Genomic DNA, 23,348 nt, shown 5'->3' on the forward strand with positions numbered 1-23,348 from the left:
AATATAAAATGACGATGTAGTTTAAGAAATGCATTTTAAATGCTTTTGGGGGGGGGAGGGGGCGGGGGAGTGCTTTGAGCTGTTGTAAAGCTTATGTTTACTTTGTGCAATTGAAATACCTTTTTTTGTTTTTTGAATGTTTTGAGGTGTTGTAAAGCTTATGTTTGCTTAAGGGGTAATTTGGCAAAAATACCCTTTTGATGTTCTTCACACTTGTTGCATTGGGTGATCTGTATACAGAGTATATTTTGTTGTGGAGTTTAGGCTTTGCAGTCTGAGGTCAGCTTCAGCTGTTAGTAATATTAGCAAGAACAACTAGACTTGCTGAAAAATGAGTGTGAAGGATGAGGAAAGCAAATAGAGGAAACTTGTAGAAATTTGTGTACTCATAGGTATGTCAGCACATTTTGAGGTGTCTTGAGGTTTGGGTTTTTTTGTGATTTTTCTTTTCATTTGTTTGGTTTGGGTTTGAAACTTGTGCAATTTAAAGTACATTAATGGTGATTTATTTTGGTTATTTAAAGGAAACCTTCCTGATCCAGGGAAAGCTCAAGATTTCATGAAAAAGTTCACACAAGTTCTAGAAGATGATGAAAAAATAAGAAATCAGTTAGAAATGCTTGTTAGCCCAACATGTTCTTGCAAACAGGCTGAAGGATGTGTGGTAAGAATTGCTCCTAAAGTGAATATTTTTGGAACAGAATTGATTAGAAATTTAATTACAACTTATATTTCAGAGGGAAATAACAAAGAAGTTGGGCAATCCAAAGCAACCAACAAATCCTTTCCTGGAAATGATAAAGTTTCTTCTTGAGAGAATTGCTCCTGTGCACATTGATACTGAATCCATCAGGTATTTGTGTGTGTGTGTTGTTGGCCATAGATCACAGGGTTTGAAACTGGGGTTTCTTACTTTGTCTCTAAGCGCAAGCAGTAATAGGCTGGGTGGGTGTGGCTTAAGGCTTGGTGACCTGCAATGTTTTCTTCTGTTTCACCTTGTATGGGGCTTTTTGTGCCCTTGTCCAAAATGTAGTCACAGAAACAATTGCATTGTCATTCATCATAGTTGGGATGTCCTGTCAGTAAAAGTGGATGTGTTGCTGATGAAGTGAATATGGTTTGTAACCAGCTGACTTCTTTTAAAACAAATTTCTGTCCAGACTATTCAGCTGAAACTTTCCACCCAGAATATTAGCTCATAGTGACATAAACAGTAATATAACTGAGGAAGTAAAGACTCTGATGATGAGGCAGCAAGACTCTAAGGAAGAGTGAGCCAATGAAGTTATTGGGGGGGGGGGGGGGGGAATAATTGCTGAAATTATTATTTAATTAACAGCAGTATTTGAAATAAGCCTTACTGTCAAGAAAAAATATGCAGGAGATAGGTCTTGTTAATTTGTCATCAGCTCTTAGCAGAACTGTTAAACAAGTTTGTTTTTTTTTTCCCTCTTGGTTAGAGACTAAGCATTGTAAACAGTTATTTTCCATCAATTACGTGTAGTGGGTTGTAAGCTCAGCATAATTTTTATTGAGTTTGTTGCTTGTAATGCTCAAAATGTTTTCTTATTTTGGTTATCCTTCCAGAGTAATTTGTATGTAGTTCTTAATTAATGATGGATAAATATTTTTGAATGTAATGCTTCATAAGCTTGGATTTGGATAGGAGATGAGGGCAACCAGATTATGCATGTAGTTGACATATTTGTTTTATAATAAGCTCATGTTTTAAATAAGTTGCTTTAATGAGATTGTTTTCACAAGTTTAAAATACAATCATATATGGTGGAATTGCAGTAACTACAAGGCCATGTTTTGTTCTCCTCTTCAGTGCCCTTATCAAGCAAGTGAACAAATCTATAGATGGAACGGCTGATGATGAAGATGAGGGTGTACCTACTGACCAGGCAATCAGAGCAGGTCTTGAATTGCTGAAGGCAAGTATAGTCCTGGTGGTCAGTGAGCATGGGAAACTGCAAACAGCCTATTTAAAATAAATTTTTAATTAGCACTTAATACTTTTAGTCAAAAGCATGTGGTGCCTACCTGGAAGAACCTGGTTTGGTTTTTTGTGCTTTATGCTCATCTTACATGGCACATAAGTAAGGTTATTTTTTAAATGATTTAGAAGCTTTTCTGGAAGCCAAAAGTAGTTGTGTGTGAGACAGCAGCAGCAGAGTTTTGATTACTGGATTCAGCAGTTTGTAAATATATACTGTGCTATTGTACACTGTGGTTCCTCTGTTTTTGGCCTAAATTGAGGTCTTACCTTTTTCAGCTGTGAGTAATCTTGAGATTGAGCTAACATAGCAAAGACTGTCAAGCAGTCCAGCTGGGGGTTGACTTCAGAGGCCTAAAAATCTAAAGGACTCCCATACTGAAGTTTTCTGAGTATTTCAGATTAACGAAGGACTGAGTAGATTCACCTGAAAGGGTGTGGCTCTTTATCCAGATGTGCACATTTAGATAAAAGTGCAGATAGCTAGTAGCACAAGAATGCATCTGAGTAAGAAAGAATGAATCATGTTGGGAAGGACAATATAACTGAATTGAGGCTTCCAAGTGTGTATTTACACGTTTGTATGAACTGGCATGCCACATTTAAGGAAGAGGAGTAAGACTGCCCTAAACAAAGAGGTCTATACATCATGAGAATAATATAGGAAAGACAAATATAGGAGTCCAGAATTAAGAATGCCATGCAATGAAGTGGGAAGGAAGGTAACTTGGTTAGAAGAGAATGCTGCATATGAAGAAGTTTCTAGGTTTTGAGGATTGTTTCTCTGCCATGGGTTAGAATATTATGTGGAGCAAGGCTAATAATCAACAGCCACTTCAAAATGAAGAGAAGACCAAATTTCAGGGAGGGTCAGTTGGGGGTTTCTTTATTTCAATTGTTTTTAACATGGGAGGACTGTCAACTGTCATATTTGAAAATAATCAAGTCCAAGAATCTGAAGGAGAGGTTCAGGGTCTGCTAAGTTGCTGTGGAAAGCTTGAGGGACTAGAGACCCTCAAATGTGTCTGTGTTGAGTATGAGTATGTCTGTGTTGCTATTCTAGAGATAGGAATTTCACTTCAGAGCAGAATCAATTCTTCCCCTGAGGAAACAAACATGAAGTCTGGAGGCACACAGAGTAGATTCCTTTCAGAGAAACAAAATTGAGCTGGGCTTCAGAATCGCATATTGTGTTGCCTTGACTAAAGTGGATTTAGTCAGTCTAAAATGACTCTGAAGTAAAACTCCTGAAACATGAATATTGCTTCCTTAGCATCAGTTGTGCTTCTCTGAAGACCTGCTCCTGCTGTAACCCAGTACTTGCTAATGTAGATGTAGCCACTGAGAATAACAGGAGAAGAAACTGAGACTGAGGAAATAAATTAAATCTAATTGAGGTCATGTATAAAGACAGAGAACTTTAAGAGCTACTAAAAAAAAAGAAAAGAAATGTGTATCATGGGTCAAAACCAGGGAGAGTATTACAAATGTTCCAGTAGGGCAGTGGAAAATGACTCTTGATGAAGTGTCCTAGTATAAGTGGACCTTTCAAAAATGCTAACATGGCTTTCATCATATTTTGGCAGGTACTTTCGTTTACACACCCTATCTCATTTCATTCAGCTGAAACTTTTGAATCTCTCCTCGCTTGCTTGAAAATGGATGATGAAAAAGTGGCAGAAGCTGCATTACAAATTTTCAAAAATACAGGAAGTAAAATTGAAGAAGACTTTCCTCACATACGATCGTAAGTTGTAGATCTTACTCTAAGCAGTGATCTTTACTGTATAGGGTTTTGGAAGTTCTCACTCTTCCTTTCATCTGCTGTAGCATTATCCGGCATTCTTTTGGAAGAAAGTATTACTTCCAAAAAGAGATTTTGAAAGACTAAAATGTAGTGCTTTTTGAAGAATGGAAGTGAAATGAATATATCCAAAGTAGTGACAGCTGGTATGTCACAGATACCACTATAATTTATATTGTTACCCTTCTGAATTACTTTCCTAGGGTATATACATAGATGCAGTTGTAAAAACAGTCCTTGAAATTTAATGGTAAAAATATTTCCAAAAGAACATTTAGTACCTGTGCAGATATAAATGCCTATTTTACTACATGATATTTTATCAAAAAAACTGGAGAATTTTTGCTTGCAAGTTATGTAAATAATTTTTTTCTTTTTTTTTTTTTTTTTTTAAGAAATTACCCAAACAAAAGCAATTAGTGCTTTTGCAAAAGTGTTGTGTTTTTTTATATATGTACTTCTTTGCTAGTTTGATGTTTTGGAAGATTTTCAATTTGTGAAATTACTTATCTCTTGCTCTGTTTGTCTGGTTTTTTTTTTTTTTACACAACTATTTAGTGCTTTGCTTCCAGTGTTGCATCATAAAGCTAAAAAGGGACCCCCTCGTCAAGCCAAGTATGCTATTCACTGCATCCATGCAATATTTTCCAGCAAAGAAACGCAGTTTGCACAGATATTTGAGGTAACATTAAATATTTAAGTTACTTTTATTCATCTTTTATATTGCACATGTAAGCTAAGGGATGTAGTTGCAAGTTGAAGCAGATTCAGGAAACACATTTTTCCCCTTTCCTTTTGGCCTGAAGAATGGTAGTAGAGGGTGCTCTTGTATCTCATGATTCATCATGTTTTAGGTTATAGATTTTAAGGGCTGATAGAGTGAAACCAAGTTTTGGGCTATGTTCTAGAGCCATGAAATATTTATGGAAGGAGGAACCATATGCTACTCCTTTCCCCTGTTAAAAATGGTCAAAAGTATTTAAGTCGTTGCAGAAATTATGGAAAACTGAATTGTGGTACAGTCTAAATAAATTTTATAGCTATAACTGCATATGTATTTTTTAATTAGTGGCCATCAGCCTCTTGAAGGCTGAATCATAGTCATTACTGGAATTGCTATCTTGACATCTAGTTCTCCCACAAGAAAATAGGCTTTTCAATCCATTGTTTCCTAAATGGTCGTGCTTGAGCTGTCACTTTTTGAACTATCCAGAGGTGGTAAGTATTTTGTCTGTCATTTTGGTGTTTCCTCTGACTTGAGGAAGACTTGATGGGTTGGCGAATGTATCTTTAAAATTAAATAATCAATAGGTCTTTTAAAATTGTATTTCTGAAGTAGACATGGACAGCTTGGTAGGAAGCTGTCATTCCCATCCCCTCAGTAAGACACAGATTACATCAGTAATACCTGATTTTGTTGCCTTTTTTTTTTTAGCCACTGCATAAAAGTCTGGATCCAAGCAATTTTGAGCACCTCATTACACCGTTGGTTACTATTGGCCATATAGCCATGCTTGCACCTGACCAATTTGCTGCCCCTTTGAAATCTTTGGTTGCTACTTTTATTGTTAAAGATTTGCTAATGAACGATAGGGTGAGTATTTTTAAAACCTTGTATTAAGAGTATGCTTGTCCTGTAGTATCATATTCAGCAAGTGCTTGGGAAAATATTTGGTTTTGCTTTTTGTATATGGTTGTCTTTTAATTTCCTCATGTAGTTTGACTCCACTGAAAATCCATGGTACAGGAAAGGAGAGTTCTACTAATTTGGGAATCTGACAAAAGTGATGAGCTGCATAGCACAGCATTTCATCACTCGTGACTTGGCTTTGGTTAAAAAGAGGAAAATTGTTATGATTTCACTCTGTTCCTTATCTTGAGTGAGTTGTGACTTTTAGGAAGTATATTATGTTGGAAATTAAAATACACTATTTAAATGGAAGATTGAATTTTAATTTTTGAATAATTTTTTATAGACTATGAAGTGATTATGAAGTCAAAAAATGAACTTATGCCTTGTTAGAAATTGCTTAGGGAAAGATACACTGTGTAAAACGATAAAGTGTGCATGAGGTTCCAATCTACTGGATATGGAAAAACTGGAAGTTATTTTCAAAGCTATGGCTATTATGCTCTAAAGGAATAGTTTTCAGGTAGCAACAACAACCACTCCCTTACTAATCTTAAATTTGCTGATACTTGGATAGTGAGGTGTCTCACTTCTGTAGTGGTTACTTCCCTAAGATAGGGAAGACATAAAGTTGACCAGGGAGTGCCGCTGTATTGTTTCCAGAAGCAAACAGGAAAGAGGAGGTTACAAGTTTCACTGAAGAATAACAGAAGTGTAACAAATGTGACATTTGGTTTAGCTTCCAGGAAAAAAGACAACAAAACTTTGGGTGCCAGATGAGGAAGTGTCTCCTGAAACCCTTGTTAAAGTAAGTAGCATGGAGCATGTTTTCCTGTCTGTTATGCTTATAATATTTAGTAAGGATTTGCTCTTGGGAAAATGTTTTTAAATTATTATTTATGCATAAATTTACATACAAACTTCATTAAATTTTTATATAAGCTCTTAGCTGGATTATTTAGAGTAAATTTTTTTCTTCCCCTCCTCTTCAATGCAGAAGTTAAATAGTATAGAAATTTTTTTAAGTCTTTCCTTTTTCTGTTGAATTTTTATGACATTCCAAGAAACTTCCAGTGTTGTTTTGGAAGAAATATGGGGTTTGGATTTGTCAGTTTCCTCAAATGAATACGCCTATTACATTGGGGTTTTTTCTCTCTGTGAGAAAAACCTGAATTTAAGAAAAAAATCACTTTAAAATGGTGAGGAGTTTGTTTTGGTACATTACTTAAAAATGTCATGTCAAGCTTTTTGTAATTTTGGAGTAAGTGTATTACATTTTCTGTACTTTGTAAGAGATACTGTCAGTCAATAGTCAATTTTTCAATGAATTAGAAATAGACTCACCATGTAGAAAATATATTCTGTATCTATATTTGGTTTTCAAATGCCCTTCAGAACAGGGAGAGATTATTGCTTTCACTTCTTTCAGAATGAGATGCTTGTCTTTTGTAGTATGCTCTATGTTATATTGGTTGTTTAGTTTCTGATGTCTTTTAAGTAAAGTTGCTCTGGTTTTAAGAAGTTCTTTGCCCTCTCTCAAAATTGTTAAACTCTTCCTAGCACACCTCCTTTTCTGCTAGGTTAGTAAGTACTTTAGTTTGCAGTTGGTAGAGAGATCATTACTGGAAAGGCTTGGGGTTTTTTGGTGTTAATTTGTTGCTTTTAGTTGTTTGACTACACAAAGGATATTTTTCATATTTGTGCAATTCCATAGTTACACAGTACACACCAAAAATTGTTAAAAGAATGCACCTTTGTTTTAATTTAATGAAGTGCTAGTTTTAAATGGACATAATTTTACTTCAGTGATTATACATGTAACTTGAAGTAGTAAATATGGTTTTTCTTAATTTTTTTAAATGATTTGTGAAGCTGTAATAACTCTCTAAAATGTACCTTTATATTGATAAAACTTCTCATACATTTGGCCATTTGGAAGGGAATTAACCTGCAGAAATTCTTAAGGCAATTTGAAGCCAATCCTGAAAACATTAAAAGGCATTTATTTGCAGGTGAAAACAGGTTATTGTGAAAATTGATTTGCAAATTTAATTAGCTTTTATTACTACTGAGGAGCCTAAACTTAATGTATGCTGCAGACCATGCAATCAGTTTATAAATTATTTCTCTGTGATGGTGTACTTTTTTCACTCTGGTTTTACAAGCTTCTTTTTCCTTTTGTAGCATTATTATATATCTAATGGGGATTTTAAAACTAGCAAGTTGGAGTTTGAAGGTGGGAAGGGCTGCTGGAAACTAAATTTTACTGTTGTCCAGCCTAGCAGATGTAGACTGATATAAGGTAGCCTAAGTTTGGGTGCTAAACCTTAAATGAAAGGCTGTCTGCAGAGAAATGTTTCAGTACAGTATTAACTATGAATTGGATTAATGATTGTATGAGTTAGACTGGAATTCCTACGCCTGGCACTTGAGTTCTAAAGCAATGACCTCTCTTGGCAGTGACCTGTAATGAGTTCTGTGAACCATGCAGTGGATTGAGATTTGTGTAGTAGCAGTGATATTTCTTGTTTCCTTCCATATCCTTGGTATATAAGATTGCTCATACTATTTCTCTAACTATGCTCGAAGTGGGCTTTGTTTCATTTTTCACCACTGCACAAACTTTACAGCCTTTGTAGCTCTGAAACATCAGGCAGTAGAAACCTGCACCAGCTGCTGTCATACTGGTGACGTAGCAGAAGGACGGTGTTGTCTTTGATATGGTTCTGTCTCATATTTGTTTTCTTACCTTTTCGTGTTGTGTATAATAATTTTTCGTCTTGGAGGAGAATTCTAGGCTCGTGGGACATGAATTGAAGCAAGAGGGTCAGACTAAATATGAGGAAAAGGTTGAGAACAGTCAGACTGTGCAACAGGTAGCAGGAGGTTGCAGGTTGCCAAGAGAGCCTGTGCAGTCTTCATTCTTGGAGTACATTCTTTCAACACCACAATGCATAAAACTGAAACCAAGGTGGTGTGATTTCATAACTGACCTTCCTTTGAGCAGGAGATTGAACTGGATACCTCCTAACACTCCTTCCAACTGGAATCATCCTTTAATCGCTACACTATTGGGTTGCAAAGGGAGAATTTAAAACATGATAGCAGTCCAAACTCATGTCATGTTTAATAAGTCTTCAGGTAATCAGTAGTAGTCACTGGGGGAGTTCTCATGCCCTGTACTAATTTCATGGAAATGCTTAATTCTGAATGGTTGCTGGAATGTCATTGTATTATCATTAACACCAGCAAAGAAATAGGGAAACTAGTAGAGGCAGACAAAAACTCTGAAGGAGGTGGGACTAGAATTTGACTACATGGAAGGAAGACTAGAATAGGCTTGGAAAATAAAACTGGAGAAAAGACATTATGCAGGGAGTTACTAGGAGCAAAGATTGAAATTGGCCAGGGGACAAGGTAGCCTGTGTCTGTTCCCTGGCTGAATAAGTCATTTACTTGAAGACCAAGGAGAGCTGTCATATTTCCATCCTCACAACAAATGGAAGGCACTAGTGGTTACAAGTCCTGGTTATGACATGAAGAAACTGAATTTGTGAGCTGTGGAAAGATCTGATGTCATTGTTGCTATATTACAATTCTTCTATTGGATTTCATGCTATTAAAATTTTCTGGTGGATACTTAGAGCTGTTCCAGTGGAAGGCCCTTTGAAAGTGAGGGCAAGACAATTTAATTTCTGCTCCTCAGACTCCATTTGCATTTTGAGTTCTGGAGTGACAGGCATCCTATAGCTTACTGGTCTTAACCCAGTAAGGTGGAGCAAATGAACTACAGTCCTGAAAACTAAACTCACAAATAAGTGGTACTCCTAGAACTGAGATCTGATGGAACCATTTTGGTCAGTTTGTTGCAAGGAATAGATCAATTTAGGTATGATGATAAATTTAATTTGGTGATATTGTGAATGTTTATATAAATGCTACAGTTGCTTTTCCCACTTATGAGAATATTTGAAGTTACCGTGTATGAAAAGTGTAAGTTTTATAAAGCTTTTGGGTTTTGGTCTTCAGAATTCAGTGGTGGGTGGGGTGTTTTTTGTGTTTTTTTGTGGGGTTTTTTTGCCCCCCCCCCCCCCCCCCCCAAAGGATTTCTATGTGATTCAGATGAGCATTTTCATTTTGCTGTAAGGAGATACTCTTTTTTTGCTTTCTTTATTGTCTCTGCTGTCATATGAAAGAAAATGAAAGGATAAAGGGATTCAAATACTAAAACAAACTTTGTCTCCAAACTGATGTTTTATTTTCACTAAAGAAATGTGGAATTATTCAGTGTTTCATGATAGTTACTGGATTCTGCATACTTGCTTGCCTCAGAACGCTTGGTGTTTCCATTGGCAAAACCAAGTTATCCCAAGTAATTGACTTTTCTTTAAATAGCTGTGAAAAAAGTATTCTTTACCAGGGTAAGTTGTCATAGTACAGATTGCTATTCTTGACAGTCACGATGTCTACTAAGTGTTTTTTCAAGTATGTGTCTTAAATTTAAACTCAAATATTGCATAGATAAATAGAGAATGTATAGGGCACAGGAATTTAATTCAAAGGTCATGGGTTCAATCCCTGTATGGTTCATTCACTGGCCTTGTTGATCCTTGAGGGTCCCTGCCAACTCAGAATATTCTGTGAATTATAGCAATATATAAAAGATGAAAATGTGTTCTGGTTTTTGATCCAGTAACCTTTTCTTAGTAAGTATAAACTGTTTAGACTATTCCCAGTATTTAATGGATGTAAGCTCAATTAAGAAAATGTTTTCAAAGGACAAAATATGTGATTGCTTATAGAAGCAGCAGCTCAGACTTTAACTAAATGTTTAATTGTTATTTGCTGTAATACATGCTTGAGACTTTCAGTGAAAAGTTGCTGTCTAGTGAGAGTATGTCTAGTTATCTTTCAGTATTTAAATGATGTTTTGCAATCCTGACAGACCTATGTTTGTACCAGCAAAAAGCACTTGGGAAGAATACTATGTGATTAAATAAGATAAAGATTATTTTTAAAATGAGGCTTATGATATGATTTGACTTTTTGGTATCAATTTATTTTTCAGATTCAGGCCATCAAGATGATGGTTCGGTGGTTGCTAGGAATGAAAAACAACCACAGCAAGTCAGGAACTTCTACTCTGAGATTGCTAACAACAATATTACACAGTGATGGAGATTTAACAGAGCAGGGGAAAATAAGGTATGTAACAGATGGTAATGTTTTCATCTCTGTGATGATGGAGTGAGGGGAAGAGTTTTAATCGAAGTAGTGGGTAAACTCTTCTGTTTGACTGCTTAACAATTTATACATCTTATTTAATAAAATGTGATGGTAAGCTTGGCTGTTTCCTGTGTAACTTTGCTGAGTCTCAGGTTTTGTAACACTGTACACACAGCTGAATTTTAGGCTTTATATTCTTGTTTTTATTTATCTCTTCAATAGGCCATTACTCATACTGCAGGAATAAACTGTGCAACTTCCTTGTTTTCACTGAAAATTGGTTTTAATTTTTTATGCAGCTTGCTGTTCCTGGTGTACCTATTGCTGTGTATGCCAAATGCCTATAAGGTGGGCTTTCTAATAAAGAATAACAGTGTGTTATATAAACCAGGTGGAAATACTTAGTACACAAGACACTTCTGCTTGGAGGCAGGCTAATCCCTTGAGGTCTCTAAAAGTGAAAGCAAGAAGGAAATGTGTAAACAGGATTAAGTCTCAATAAATAATTTACCTTTTAGGTGACTGTTAGACAACTTGTTTTTCTGGGTATCTTCTTAATCCTCTGTGGTAGGAAAAGTGACAAGTTGTCAGCTACTATTGCTTGCCAAACATTGAAAATTTATGTCTACAAAAGCCATTAAGGGCATGGGTAGATTGTGCCAGTATGTTTAAAATGGTTTCTGATTTTCAGGTAGAGCTAATGTTATACAGTAGTTATGCAGATAGAACCTATACTGTGTGTGCAAAATTGCAAACCTGAGAGCTGTCAAGTATATTATCTTTGTAGCAACTGTGTAGTCTGTCCTAAAGTTCTTTGTAAATAATTGTTTAATAACTTTATTTTAATTTAATAACTTTAATTTCTGTAATGTGACCATTCGTGGCAGTTGCCGGGGATTTAGTGGCAATAATTTAGCTTTTCAGCACAACTACTTGGAACACATTGTTGGCTAATGCAGTAGTTAGTGAATAGATCAGTTCTGTAGACCCTGTGTGTTTTCGTGCTTGGAATGATGATTCCTTACTGTGCATGTTTTAGAAATTCAATTTTCCTACTCCTTTTCTACTCAAAATAGTAGTAGAAACTTTATCTAACGATGTGATCAGTTCCCCATTTTTAAATCAAGTTAATGGAGGGCTAAGGAGAAAGCTGCAGTGACACGTGATGTTGCTGTGTAGGTAACCCTTCAACCCCAGAGCTTGGAGCTCTGCCTGGGGATGGATGTTGAGCCAACGGGGAGCTTATGGGTTAGGATTGAAGAGCAGACTGCTCTGGGTAACATCGTGGTGAGTGTCTGCTATGGGACCCTTGACCAGGAAGAGGAAGTGGACGAGGCCTTTAAACAGGTGAAAACAACTTCATGTATGCAGTCTTAGGCCCTTGTGGGGAAATACAACCTCTCCAGTATCTTCTGGAAGAGCAACACAGCAGTGCAAAACAATCCAGGCAGCATTGATGACAACTTTTTGACTCAAGTGGTAAAGGACCTAATGAGGAGAGGCTCTCTGCTGGACCTCATTCATGCCAACAAGGAGAGGCGTACTGGGGATGTGAAGGTTGAAGGCAGCCTTGGCTACAATGACTCTAAGATGGTGGAGTTCAAAATCTCGAGGGCAAGAAGGGGGTCAGAAGTAAGATTGAACTGGACTTCAGGAGAACAGTCTTGGGTCTCTGCAAGAATGTGCTTGTAGGGTCCCATTGGATTAGGCCTGGAGGGAAGAGAGGCTCAAGAAACCTAGTTACCTGGTATTCAGAAATCATCCCTCAGTGCTCAAGAGTGGTCACAGCAGGTCAGACGCTTCTGCAAACCATACCTGGATGAGCAAGATGCTCCTGGCAAAATTCAAACCCGAAAAGAGGGATTGAGAGCAGCCCTGCAGAGCAGTACTTGGGGACACTGGTGGATGAAAGGGTGGACATGAGCCAACGTCTGCATACATCCCAGAAAGCCAGTTGTGTCCTGGGCTGCATCAAAAGAAGCATGGCTAGCGTGTCGAGGGATTTGATTCTGCCTCTTTAGCATACTCTGGTGAGACCCAAAGCACTGCATCCAGCTCTGGGGTTCTCAGCACAGGAAGCACATGGTCCTGTTGCAGCATATTCAGAGAAGGGTCACAAAAATGATCAGAGGGCTGGAGCGCTTTTATGAGGAAAGGCTGAGTGAGTTGGAGTTGTTCAGCCTGGAGAAGACAGAGGTCTAGGGAGACCTTTTTGTGACCTGTCAGTACTTAAAGGGAGCCTGTAGTTAGAAGGAAGAAAGTTTTTTATGGTGAGGGTGATGGAACACTGAAACAGGATGCCCACAGAGGTGATAGCTTCCCCATCCCTGGAAATATTCAAAATCAGGTTGGACAGGCCTCCAAGTACCTGCTCATTCCAGGGGATTGGACTCGATGAGCTTTAACAGTCCCTTCTGGCCCCAACTGCTCTATGGTTGTGTGAAGTATACAGAAGGAGGTAGAGATGGGTAATACAGAGAGCACCACCTGAAATACAGTTAGGAAAGCCAAATCCCAACTGGGATAAAATCTAGTGAGAGGTAGCAAAGGCAACCAGAAGACCTTCTCTAAGTAAATAAGTGACAAAAGGAAGACTAGGGAAAATGTACACCCTCTGCTGAATGAGGCAAGAGCCCTGTTGACAGGACATGTAATAATAATTTTGTGATGCTCACTATTGCTTTTCAGGAAAGCCCCAAACTGATAGAAGGGCCAGTCCATTGTCTCTGTGTGAGGTATACTGCCTACATTAACAATTACTCTGAAAACCTGAAGCAGAGGAGATGATGTTTCAGGCCTGTTAGTTCTGCATGGAACTTGCTGACACTTCCTGACCTTTGTTCTTCACCCATTGAGTGCAATAAGGATATCTTCTTTCTGGCAATGCTTACTGTGTCCCTTCTGTGCAAACCTGATACCGCTCCTTCTGACTTGGAGTAGGCTTTGTAAAGAGTAAAACTGTCCATTCAGTACAGAACATAACTTTCAGACTGTACTTGATATGAGGTCATTCTATCTGAGTCAATTTTAATGTTCATGGCTTGCACTTGTCTTTTAAATAGTGTTTAATAATTTGCTAAAGATAATTGAATTAAGTGAAAGTGGCAGGGCTCAGAAGCCTTTGATGCTGTTGAGGCCATCAGTCATGTTGTAATCTTCTTGTTGTTATTGCCCTCATCAGCCCTAAACGTGACTCTGCCCCCATGCCTCTTGAAATCTACACAACTCTACCTTTCAGTGACAGTGTAAGGGAGTTTTGTTTTTTTGGGTTTTTTTTTTTTTACTTCAAAGCTTGGGTCAGCCTGGAGTGTCAGATGAAGGCAAGGTCCCACTTGGACAACAAATCTCTTCTCTTGTTCATCCTTCACTCTTTGAAATAGTAGGATTGATGACTTTCTTGAATTGCTTTTAAATCAACAACTGATTTCTTCAAGATGTTAGCATGTGTAGGTTAAATTCACCAGTCTTGTATTTTTTTAATATCAAATTTGAACAATAAACAGTATCTCAACTGTCCTTTTCAAGTCTTCCTTTTTCATTTTATAAGTCATAAACAGTCCTACAAAATTCAAGGTTGTGCAAATTTTCTATTTGTGGTTAGGTAGAACAGCTAGGTTGAATCTTGCATGCCTTTGTAGTAGGATTTTGATTTTACTCCATACTAAGCATAAAATAAAACTATTTCAGTATCAGAAGATGTTAGTAGTTGCTGAAAGTATTGATATTAGATAAGAAGTTGAATTGAGATTTTCTTAAAATACTATCTGCATTTTTCTTAAACTAATGCTCATCAAGAAAAAAATTAAGAAAAATCTTTTGGAGTTTAGAATGTCATAGTTCTGTGCTGTAGAAAATTTGCCACACATCTGATATACAACATTTTCAGTGGTTGCTTTCAAAAGACATTCTTCTATTGTCTTAAAATAAAATTCACTTAGTCATGTATTACAGTGTCTAATTAATCTTAATTTATGTTGGCCTGAAGCATGGGTTTTGAGCTAAAAAAGTTTGGCAACTCTGGGGACTAGAAATGGGCTGGCTACTTCTTTGGCAGGATTCTCCTGCTGAAGGAGGACCAGCAAGCTGAACAGAAGAATCTTGCTGCTAGATGTGGTCTCTGAGGGGCAGAATGGACTGTCCTGGCTCAATGCACAGATAGAACTGTTTCAGATCCTTGTGGAACTTCTAGGAAGTTTGATGGAAAATTTTTATTGCCAGGTTGGGACCAGGTACTAGTTAGTGGGCATAGGCTGTAAAATATGGTGCCATGAAAATTACTTTGAGTATGAAATTACTTCTGCTGGCATGGGGGTAGCTGAGTTTACAGAAACTTCTTTCCTTTTAAGTACTTATTTTTCAGTGATGCAAACTTACTGGATTTAATTAAGTCAAATAATTACGTAATTCTTTTACTAATTAACCTTCACAATCCATGTGCTTTTTTTTTCAGTAAACCTGATATGTCTCGCTTGAGGCTGGCTGCAGGGAATGCTATTGTGAAGTTGGCACAAGAACCTTGTTACCATGAAATCATCACCTTAGAACAATACCAGCTGTGTGCACTAGCCATAAATGTAAGAAAATTTGTTGGGAGTTGTGTGTTATCAGCAGATGTATGAGTATAGAGTTGTTTGTTCTGTATGTTATGTATATTTCTGTGAATCTGGTTTTATACAAAATATTCACCCTTGGCATGAAATTATTTCTCCATTTCATAATCCTGAAAACTCATTTTAGAGAATGAATCTAATTCTTATTTTCAGAGAATTAGATCTGTAGTACTGGGCTGTCCATTGGGGGAATGCTAAATTAGGGTAGTCAAATATTAGAATATTGATAAGCTAAGAAATGCAGTATGTATTTAAGTAATACCACAGCTTCTTAATAACATTGCTAGAAGTTCAAATGAGATGATGTAAAGTATGTTGAATTGTGGTCAAAACAGTGACCTTGGTTTCTCAGTGCTTGGGTAGAATGTATTTGGAATGCAGAGGTCTGCAAAAAATAATTAGCATCCTTCAAATATTAGAAGAAATAGGGAGATACTCCTTAGCAGATGCTGGAATTTTCATCCTTAACTTTTGCCTGTGAGCCCATAGTAAGGAAATAACTCTCAAATTGTAAGTAGAGATGTAGGGACCCTCTCTATTTCTGGCTTGTAGACTTTGCACATTCTACAGCAATTGATTTTTACCCCAAGAATAAGGTGGTCATGAAGGGACTTCTCTTGGTGTTATTTTTGTAGCTGCCGGTATTCTGGCTTTCCAGTAGTCAAGGAGTCCTGTCCTGAAGATACATGCAGTAATGATATGCCTTTTTAGACCTTAATTCCTGTGTCCAGCTAAAGCTTTAAAAGCTGTGACTCATTTTAAATGTCAGAAAGCTTTCAATTGGCATTTCATGTTAGAAAATACAGAGTATGGCTCCTGTGTGGATATTTTTTAATTTCATACAGAGTATCTTCTTTAGTTTCTAAAGTTGCTTGGAGTTGGTTGCAGTTAGGCTAGAAAAATAAAGTAAGACAGTCCCTATTAGGCTTGTATGTTGTTTTAACTATGTTTATGTGGATTTTAAGCTTCTGTGTTCCTATGAAAAGCAGCCCTTACTCAGTTGCCAAATGCTGTGAAAGACAATAGAAGTGGAACAAAGCTTTAAATTACTTAAGCAGATGAAATCTAGCAAAACTACAGCAGGAATTCAGTGGTAGTAACTGAAAGTCTTTATACCCAAAGCAAAGTCTGATACTTTTCAGCTTTCCTATCCCAGAACTGAATAGAAATGTTAGTCTTGTCTCAAAATGAGTTAGAAAGAGTTTTACAGTTCAGAACAAAATTAGTCAAGAGAAAAATAGGCACTCAATGTAATGACAAATAAGTTCTGTCTCTGCTCTGGAAAGGATATTCAAGCTGGATAATGTCATGCCAAACTAGCACTGCCAATCTAGTGTTTGCATGTTCTGTTTTCTTGTGAACCCAGTGATCAAAATCTGTTCATTTCTTCGGTCATTTCCTTCCTGTGGCAAACCTTTCTTTATTGCAAATGTTAGCCTTTTAGTTCCTATCAGAATTTTGCTTCATTGTTTTGATACTCTTTTCACTATGTTAAGGTGCAGACTCGTTGCTCTCCACTGTCTCTCACTTCTATCACTTATTTTCCAGCTATAACAGTCTTAACTGTTAATGGATATTCTAACAGATGTGTTGTCACCTCTTTTGTGTCTAATGCTTACTTTCCCTGAATTTTCAGAAGGGAATTTTGAGAGATAAGATTCAAATTAGAACATGATGGGGTTCTCAACATTTATAAACCACTTAGTATCACGTTTTACTGTAGCATTATAGCATACTTTGGACAGGAAGGAACCCATTAAGATCATCTCATTAAACTCCCCTGATGTGGTCAGGGGCACGTTCCACCAGAACAGGTTGCTCAAAGCCCCATCCAACCTGGCCCTGAGCATCTCTAATGATGGGGTATCCACAAGCTCTCTAGGCAACCTATTCCAGTGTCCTGCCACCCTCACTGTAAAAAAATCTCTTCCAAATGCCCAATCTAAACCTCACCTTTTTAGTTCAAAACCATTGCTCCAGAGCTGGATTTAGCACTCCTGATGGGGGGTCCCGTGAGAGCAGAGTAGATGTCGAGAATCCTCTCTCTGACCCTGCTGTCCACTATGCTTCTGATGCAGCCCAGGACATGGCTGGCTTTCTGGGCTGCAAGCTCATGTCCAGTTTTTCATCCACAAGTGACCCCAGTCCTTCTCTGCAGGGCTTCTCTCAATCCCTTCATCCCTCAGCCTGTATGGATACTGAGGATTGCCTGGAGCCAGGTGCAGGACCTTGCACTTGGGGCTCTTGAACCTCCTGATGTTCCCCTGGTCCCAGTCCTCAAGCCTGTCAAGGTTCCTCTGGATGGCAGCCCTTCCTTCCCTCCACTGTATCAACTGCACCACTTGGCTTGGTGTTACCCACAGGCTTGCTGAGAGATGTTCTCAACCCTTTGTGTAATTAACAAAGATGAACAATGCTGGTCCCAGTATCCCCCCTTGAACGCACCAGTTGTTACTGATCTCCATTTGGACGCTGATTTTTTTTGACTGCAATCCTTTGGACGTGCCCATCCAGCCTGTTTCTGATCAGTTGAGCAGTCCATCTCTGAAACCCATATTGCTCCAATTTAGAGACAATATTGTGTATACCTGGGTCAAAGCCCTTATAGAAATCCAGGTAGGTGGCATCAATTGCTCATCCATTATCCATTTGCACATTCACTTGATTGTGATTGACCAGTCAGGCATGATTTGTCCTTTGTAAGGCCATGTTGTGTGTCTGTAATCCCCTGCCTGTGGATATCCATATGCTTTGTCATCGCTTCCAGGAGAATCTGTTCATTTGTAGTATCATTTCCGTCACTTTTCCCTCTTCATTTATGGATATTTCTTCACCTTTCGTGACTTTCTAAGTTGTTTTCTAGAATTTAGATTGTAAGGTCTGTCAGGTCAGGAATTCTGCCTTTCATTTTCACTGCAGCTCCTAATGGAATTTGAATACTTACAAATAAGTTTTCTAGATGTTTTTGAGGCCTTCTTCAATTTCCTTTCTCACTGTCAATGGGGATGCTCAGATGCAGAGTATCTGTAATGGCTTTAATGAGTTTTTCACTTAAAAGTGGCACTGTGTGTTGTTTTTTGGGGTTGTTTTTTTTTAGATTTTGCTTGTGCACATATGCATACATACATGTTAATACTTAGAGTGATTAATATTAGAATCCCCTTTTTGATAGTAGATACTGATTACACTAAAAGTTTATTTATTTTTAACACTTTCAAGTCGAGCTGCAAATCAGATGACATCAAGGCTAACTCTAGTTTTGTGTTATTTAATTCACAGCAAAGATTTTTTAAGAGGACAGGTCAGAAAACAGATTAAACAATCTTATTTTTTAAAGCCTGCAATGGTTGCCAGGTTCTGCCGTGGTTCTGTGCTGGCACTTTTTTATTTTCCTCTGATGCTGCCATTTTGTAATGTGTAATGATTGGAGTGCAGAACACATAATTTTGTCAGTAATTGCTGTATGAAAGTGGCACTCGTAAAGGGGCTTTATGATGATGAAATGCATGTAGTTTTAGTAATTTTAAAATAAGTCAAATATGTGTTTGGCCAATCTTATAAACTTTCCAGCAGTTGACTTCTTTGATCTCCAGAACAAATTTTTATGTCAGCAGAGCTTCATATTGAAAGAGAGCAAAAAGTAATTGAGGATAGTGCTTCAGTGTATAACAAGCTTTAAGATCAGATTTAAGATCTGATAAGCTTTGCTGTTGAAAATGCAATTCAGTTGTATTTTGAATAAATCTTGTAGATTGCATAAGTTTCATTTGTTTAAAAAAGTCCCAGGGCTTTTCCAGTTTTCTTTGTTAACTCAAGGTATTGTAATTGATGAATCAGAGCTGTGTCTGAGTGGTACATGATGTTTTGCAAATATGTATTTTTAAATGCTTTTAAGTGGTAAACTTCTGAGAAATTGGCATTAAATTCAGAGATGCAGATACATGAAATTGGATTAATTTATGGAGTTTGTGTATGCTGTTAGAAATAGCATGCCTCTGTTAAGTCTTGTCCCCCTTCTTCTTAGTGAACTAGTGTAACAGTTGAATTTAAGGTTATTCCAAATATTAAAAGATAAAGAAATTATAGCCACTTCAATTGGTCACACAATACCATCAGTAACAACCAACTGTACCTCCCTTGTCCTCTGAGACAAAGATGTTTCCCTGCTGAAACACCAACTAGGCATTAGTCTCTTCTGAGCTTGCTAAAGGCTTTAGACTTAGGTGACACTGAGGAGGAAAAGAGGGCTCTATCTTAGCCTCCTGTGGGGATGGATTTGCTGTAAGGAGACAAGATGTTGAGCAGATCTCATGGTTTGCATTTGTAGGCTTGGGTTACTTCAATTCTGGCTACAGCAGGTGTTTCCAAGTTTCAGTCCACAGAGGGGACAGAAGCACAGAAAGGAGAAAATGAGGCTTGATTGAAAAAAGTTTCTTCTCAATTTCATTTTTGGTTGGGGCAGAGGGAGGATTTTTTTATCTAATACGTGATTTCTTTTGATGCCATTTGCAAATTTAGCAGAGCTAGTGTTTCCAGTGGTTAAGTTTTGGTTCTGCACTTCCAGTTGACTGATAACAGGAAATCCTCTTCAGTCCTTTCTGACTTCAAAACTGTCATTTGACTAAAATAGCTAGCTGCTTACTCCTGTTAATTTTTTTTTCTTCATATTTACAGATAAATCTTTCCTCTTGACCTTTTTTTGGCAGGTTAAATGTGCCAAGCTATTTTGGTGACCTTGTTTACCTTAAGCTTTTCTGTATGTTTTCTTCAAAGTCTTTTCTACGTGTGTTTCTGTTAAGCTTCCTTATCTGGTGTTATTAAGTGGTTTGTCATGAATTAAATGGTATATGTAGGTTATTTTCATACAAAAAAAAAGAAATAAGTTTGATGCCTTTTCTGGGAACACATTGCTTAATAACCTGTAGAACTGCAATTGCTGCCTTCATATTGTTTTACTTTGTGTTGTTTGGCAGCTTTAGACACAGATAATTATCTTCCATGGTCAGTTGTATTGCATAGGTTTCCACACTGTAATAGAAATGCTTGGTACTCTCTTCAGAGTTTCACCTGATCTGGTAATTCTGTAGAATTTTCTTCAGTTTTTAATATTAATGTCTTGATGAAAATGTGTGAAATTGTAGCAGTAAAATCAACATGGTGGTGGTTACTGGTGTGTAAAATGTTTTCATGCAGATCTTTGGCTTTGGCTTTACAAAGAAAGTGACCTAACTGTAAACAATTTCAGTAATTCCATGCCTTAGTACTTATGCTAAATTTGGCCTTGGGTCCTGAGTGTGATATTTTCCTGCACAATTTTTGAACCTTAGCTCTTCTTCTGAGCTTAAAAGAAGCTTCAGCTGATTAATTCAATTAAATTGCTCTGAACTGGCATTAAAAAAAAATTCTTGCAATTCCTATGTTTCAGTGGCTTCAAGGTCTAATTGATTTCAGCATATTTACCTGAGCTTTCATGCTTTATTTTGCAGTTTATATTGCTTTAAGAAAAGTTTACTGTTATCTTTTTTTGGTTTTGCCTTTTTTTTTTTTTTAATAGGATGAATGTTACCAAGTGAGACAAATATTTGCTCAGAAACTTCACAAAGGCCTTTCTAGACTACGGCTGCCACTAGAATATATGGCTATTTGTGCACTGTGTGCAAAAGATCCCGTGAAAGAGAGAAGAGCTCATGCTAGGCAGTGCCTTGTGAAGAACATAAATGTCAGAAGGGAATATCTGAAGCAACATGCAGCAGTTAGTGGTAAGAGAATAGAACTCAACTTTTTGCTACAAGTGCTGTAGTTCAAATATAAATGTGAATAGACTGAAAACATTGATAGTTGTTTGTTTTTATGCACAAGAACCACTGTAAATTTGCTTTGGAGGTATCTATTGAAAACTGAAAATTTTCAGGTTTCCTGGTTTTCTTTTGTCCAGATTTTCTTTTGATTCTTTTTTTTAACAGGCACTGCTGAGGTCTTTGAGTATTGTTAAAAACTGTGCAGACGCTTATGCCTAAATATATTGGACATGAAGGAATTTTCCAAGGCAATTATGTGTACTGTTTAAACTTAATAATGTTAATAATGTTCTAAGTGAAGTGACAGTGATTAATTTTGCTTCAGCAATTACTAATAAGTAACTTCAATGCATAAATGCTGTACTAAATAGACTGTCCTTGCACTGGTGTATTGAGTAGCGTCTTGTGTTATTCCTGCAAAGGGCTATATTTGTTGGCACTTCAGGATGAGTTTATGCAATTCTTTCTTCTCAATGCCAGCAGCCTGATCATGGGAATGCTTTGGAAGTTATTATGGCCTCGTGTCAGCTATTTTTCTTTCATTAAAGCAGTCCTTTTGACTTAAAGCTGCACACATTTAATACTACAATGCTGGTACAGGGTCATAGGAAAAAGTAAACCTTTATGAAGAGCTGTAGCATTTTTGAATAAGAGGTTTTGAAAGTTTTATTTCTTTGAAAGATTACTGATGGTTTGACCTTTGTGAAATGAAGGGGATTTTTTCATACTTTTAGCCTAAACCAGACATGTTTCATGAATCTGATCACAGAGATGCTGTCAGATAACTGACTTCCTTCTGTCTTTATGAATCATTTTATATTAGCTATGTCAGTCTTTCTCAGTCCCCTTAGACTCATCAGAGAATAAGTCTACAGACAAATCCTTTGGTGTATCATTAATTAGAGTTAAAGAAAAATGTAGTATTTTTCTCCCACTCAATAACATGTAAAAAAGAAAAATTAAATTGAACAAACACTTCTAAGTCATTTTAAGACTATTCCTCTTTAAAGTTGAAAACTCTTTTTAGTTATCTACACAAAAAGTATAAGAATTCTCATATGTTTAAAATAGATGCTGCAAAGTTGCTATCAAAAATCCTGGGAAGAAATTAAGAGGAAGCTAGATGTGTGTGATCTTCTTTATCCAGTAGGACCTCAAAGTGGACCTGACAAATTCTTTTCTTGCTGAAATAATTGAGTCATGCCTTTGATTTGACATATGCTATAATGCACGGGGAGTCTGGATTAAATATAGATTGCAGGATTTTTTTAGGATTACAGTCTTAACTTCACGCCGTTCAGATTTACCAGTCTGAGCTTTCAGCAAATAAAATGTCTTGAACTGTTTGTATCCTAAAACGTCCATATTGCAGCAGTTCAGTCGAAGCTCAGTTCTGGAAATAACACAATATTTAAATGTGTGTCTCCCTCTGCCACTCTCCCTGCTGACCATGCAGTAACTCAGGGTGGTGATGATGGTAGTACCGCCTTCGGAAATCTGCATCTCTGATTATTCCAGCTATTTGTCTGAATCTATAAATGTGTGATTTTTGTGATACATTTTGTCTCAAAAACTTAATGTAGGTAAGGAGGTTACATGTTGGATATTTTGGAGGCATTTCAGCTTTTGTTCAAAATATGGTAAATTTCTGTTTACCCTGCGTGAGGAAAACTTTCTAAGGACTAGTACCAGACAGTAAAATGCCTCTTTCTTGCACGCTGGTATTTTATAGGCTGGCAGGAATTATTCTCAGCCCTCTTAAATTCTCTAAATGCTATTCAGAGTGGAAGCCACTCAAGAAGAGACTTATTTTGTTTGTGTATCTGTTAGTAGTTTCATCTGGGTAGAGACGTGCCTTGCATAGGAATTTTTATGTTCTCATGATGGGCTTTCACTTGAAAGTCAGTAAGCAGAAAAATTACAGGACTAAAGATTAATTTTTTTTAACAAGTTTTCTTCCTAAAAGCTCATAAAGGACTCTTGTGAAGGGTTTTGGCACATTGTAGTTTTATGTGCTGGTAGGAAAGCCACCCTGCCTTTCAGGTAGTGTCAGCTTTCATTAGAGATAAAAATTCTAATTTTTTTTTTCTATTTTTTTCCGACTGTTTTTTTTCATGACAGGGGTTAAATATAATATGTATCGATATTTGTTCTTCTCCTGTTTTGTCTGGAATGAGTTCATTTTATTTTCCAGACCCAGTTGGAATTACTGTTATAGTTGTATGAGAAATTGTCCAAGGCAAGCAGTTACTAAAAAACTGAATTTATGATCTCTTGATGA

The 23,348-nt window shown here is 37.1% G+C and overlaps 1 protein-coding gene across 3 annotated transcripts in view; it reads left to right on the forward strand.

The window, feature by feature from the left end:
* Positions 1–23,348, forward strand: part of PDS5B (PDS5 cohesin associated factor B) — a 98,797-nt gene that overhangs the window by 59,245 nt on the left and 16,204 nt on the right. For all 3 annotated transcript variants that reach the window (XM_066175989.1, XM_066175987.1, XM_066175988.1), the window contains exons 16-25: positions 525–664; positions 738–853; positions 1,832–1,937; positions 3,586–3,746; positions 4,362–4,485; positions 5,239–5,397; positions 6,173–6,241; positions 10,502–10,638; positions 15,110–15,233; positions 20,824–21,028. In XM_066175989.1, coding sequence (XP_066032086.1) covers positions 525–664; positions 738–853; positions 1,832–1,937; positions 3,586–3,746; positions 4,362–4,485; positions 5,239–5,397; positions 6,173–6,241; positions 10,502–10,638; positions 15,110–15,233; positions 20,824–21,028 — 1,341 coding nt within the window. The remainder of the gene's footprint in view (positions 1–524; positions 665–737; positions 854–1,831; positions 1,938–3,585; positions 3,747–4,361; positions 4,486–5,238; positions 5,398–6,172; positions 6,242–10,501; positions 10,639–15,109; positions 15,234–20,823; positions 21,029–23,348) is intronic.

This window comes from Chamaea fasciata, unplaced genomic scaffold (assembly GCF_029207755.1).
Source record: "Chamaea fasciata isolate MVZ Bird 193981 ecotype frontalis unplaced genomic scaffold, bChaFas1.0.hap1 SCAF_2, whole genome shotgun sequence".
Classification (NCBI taxonomy): domain Eukaryota; kingdom Metazoa; phylum Chordata; class Aves; order Passeriformes; family Sylviidae; genus Chamaea; species Chamaea fasciata.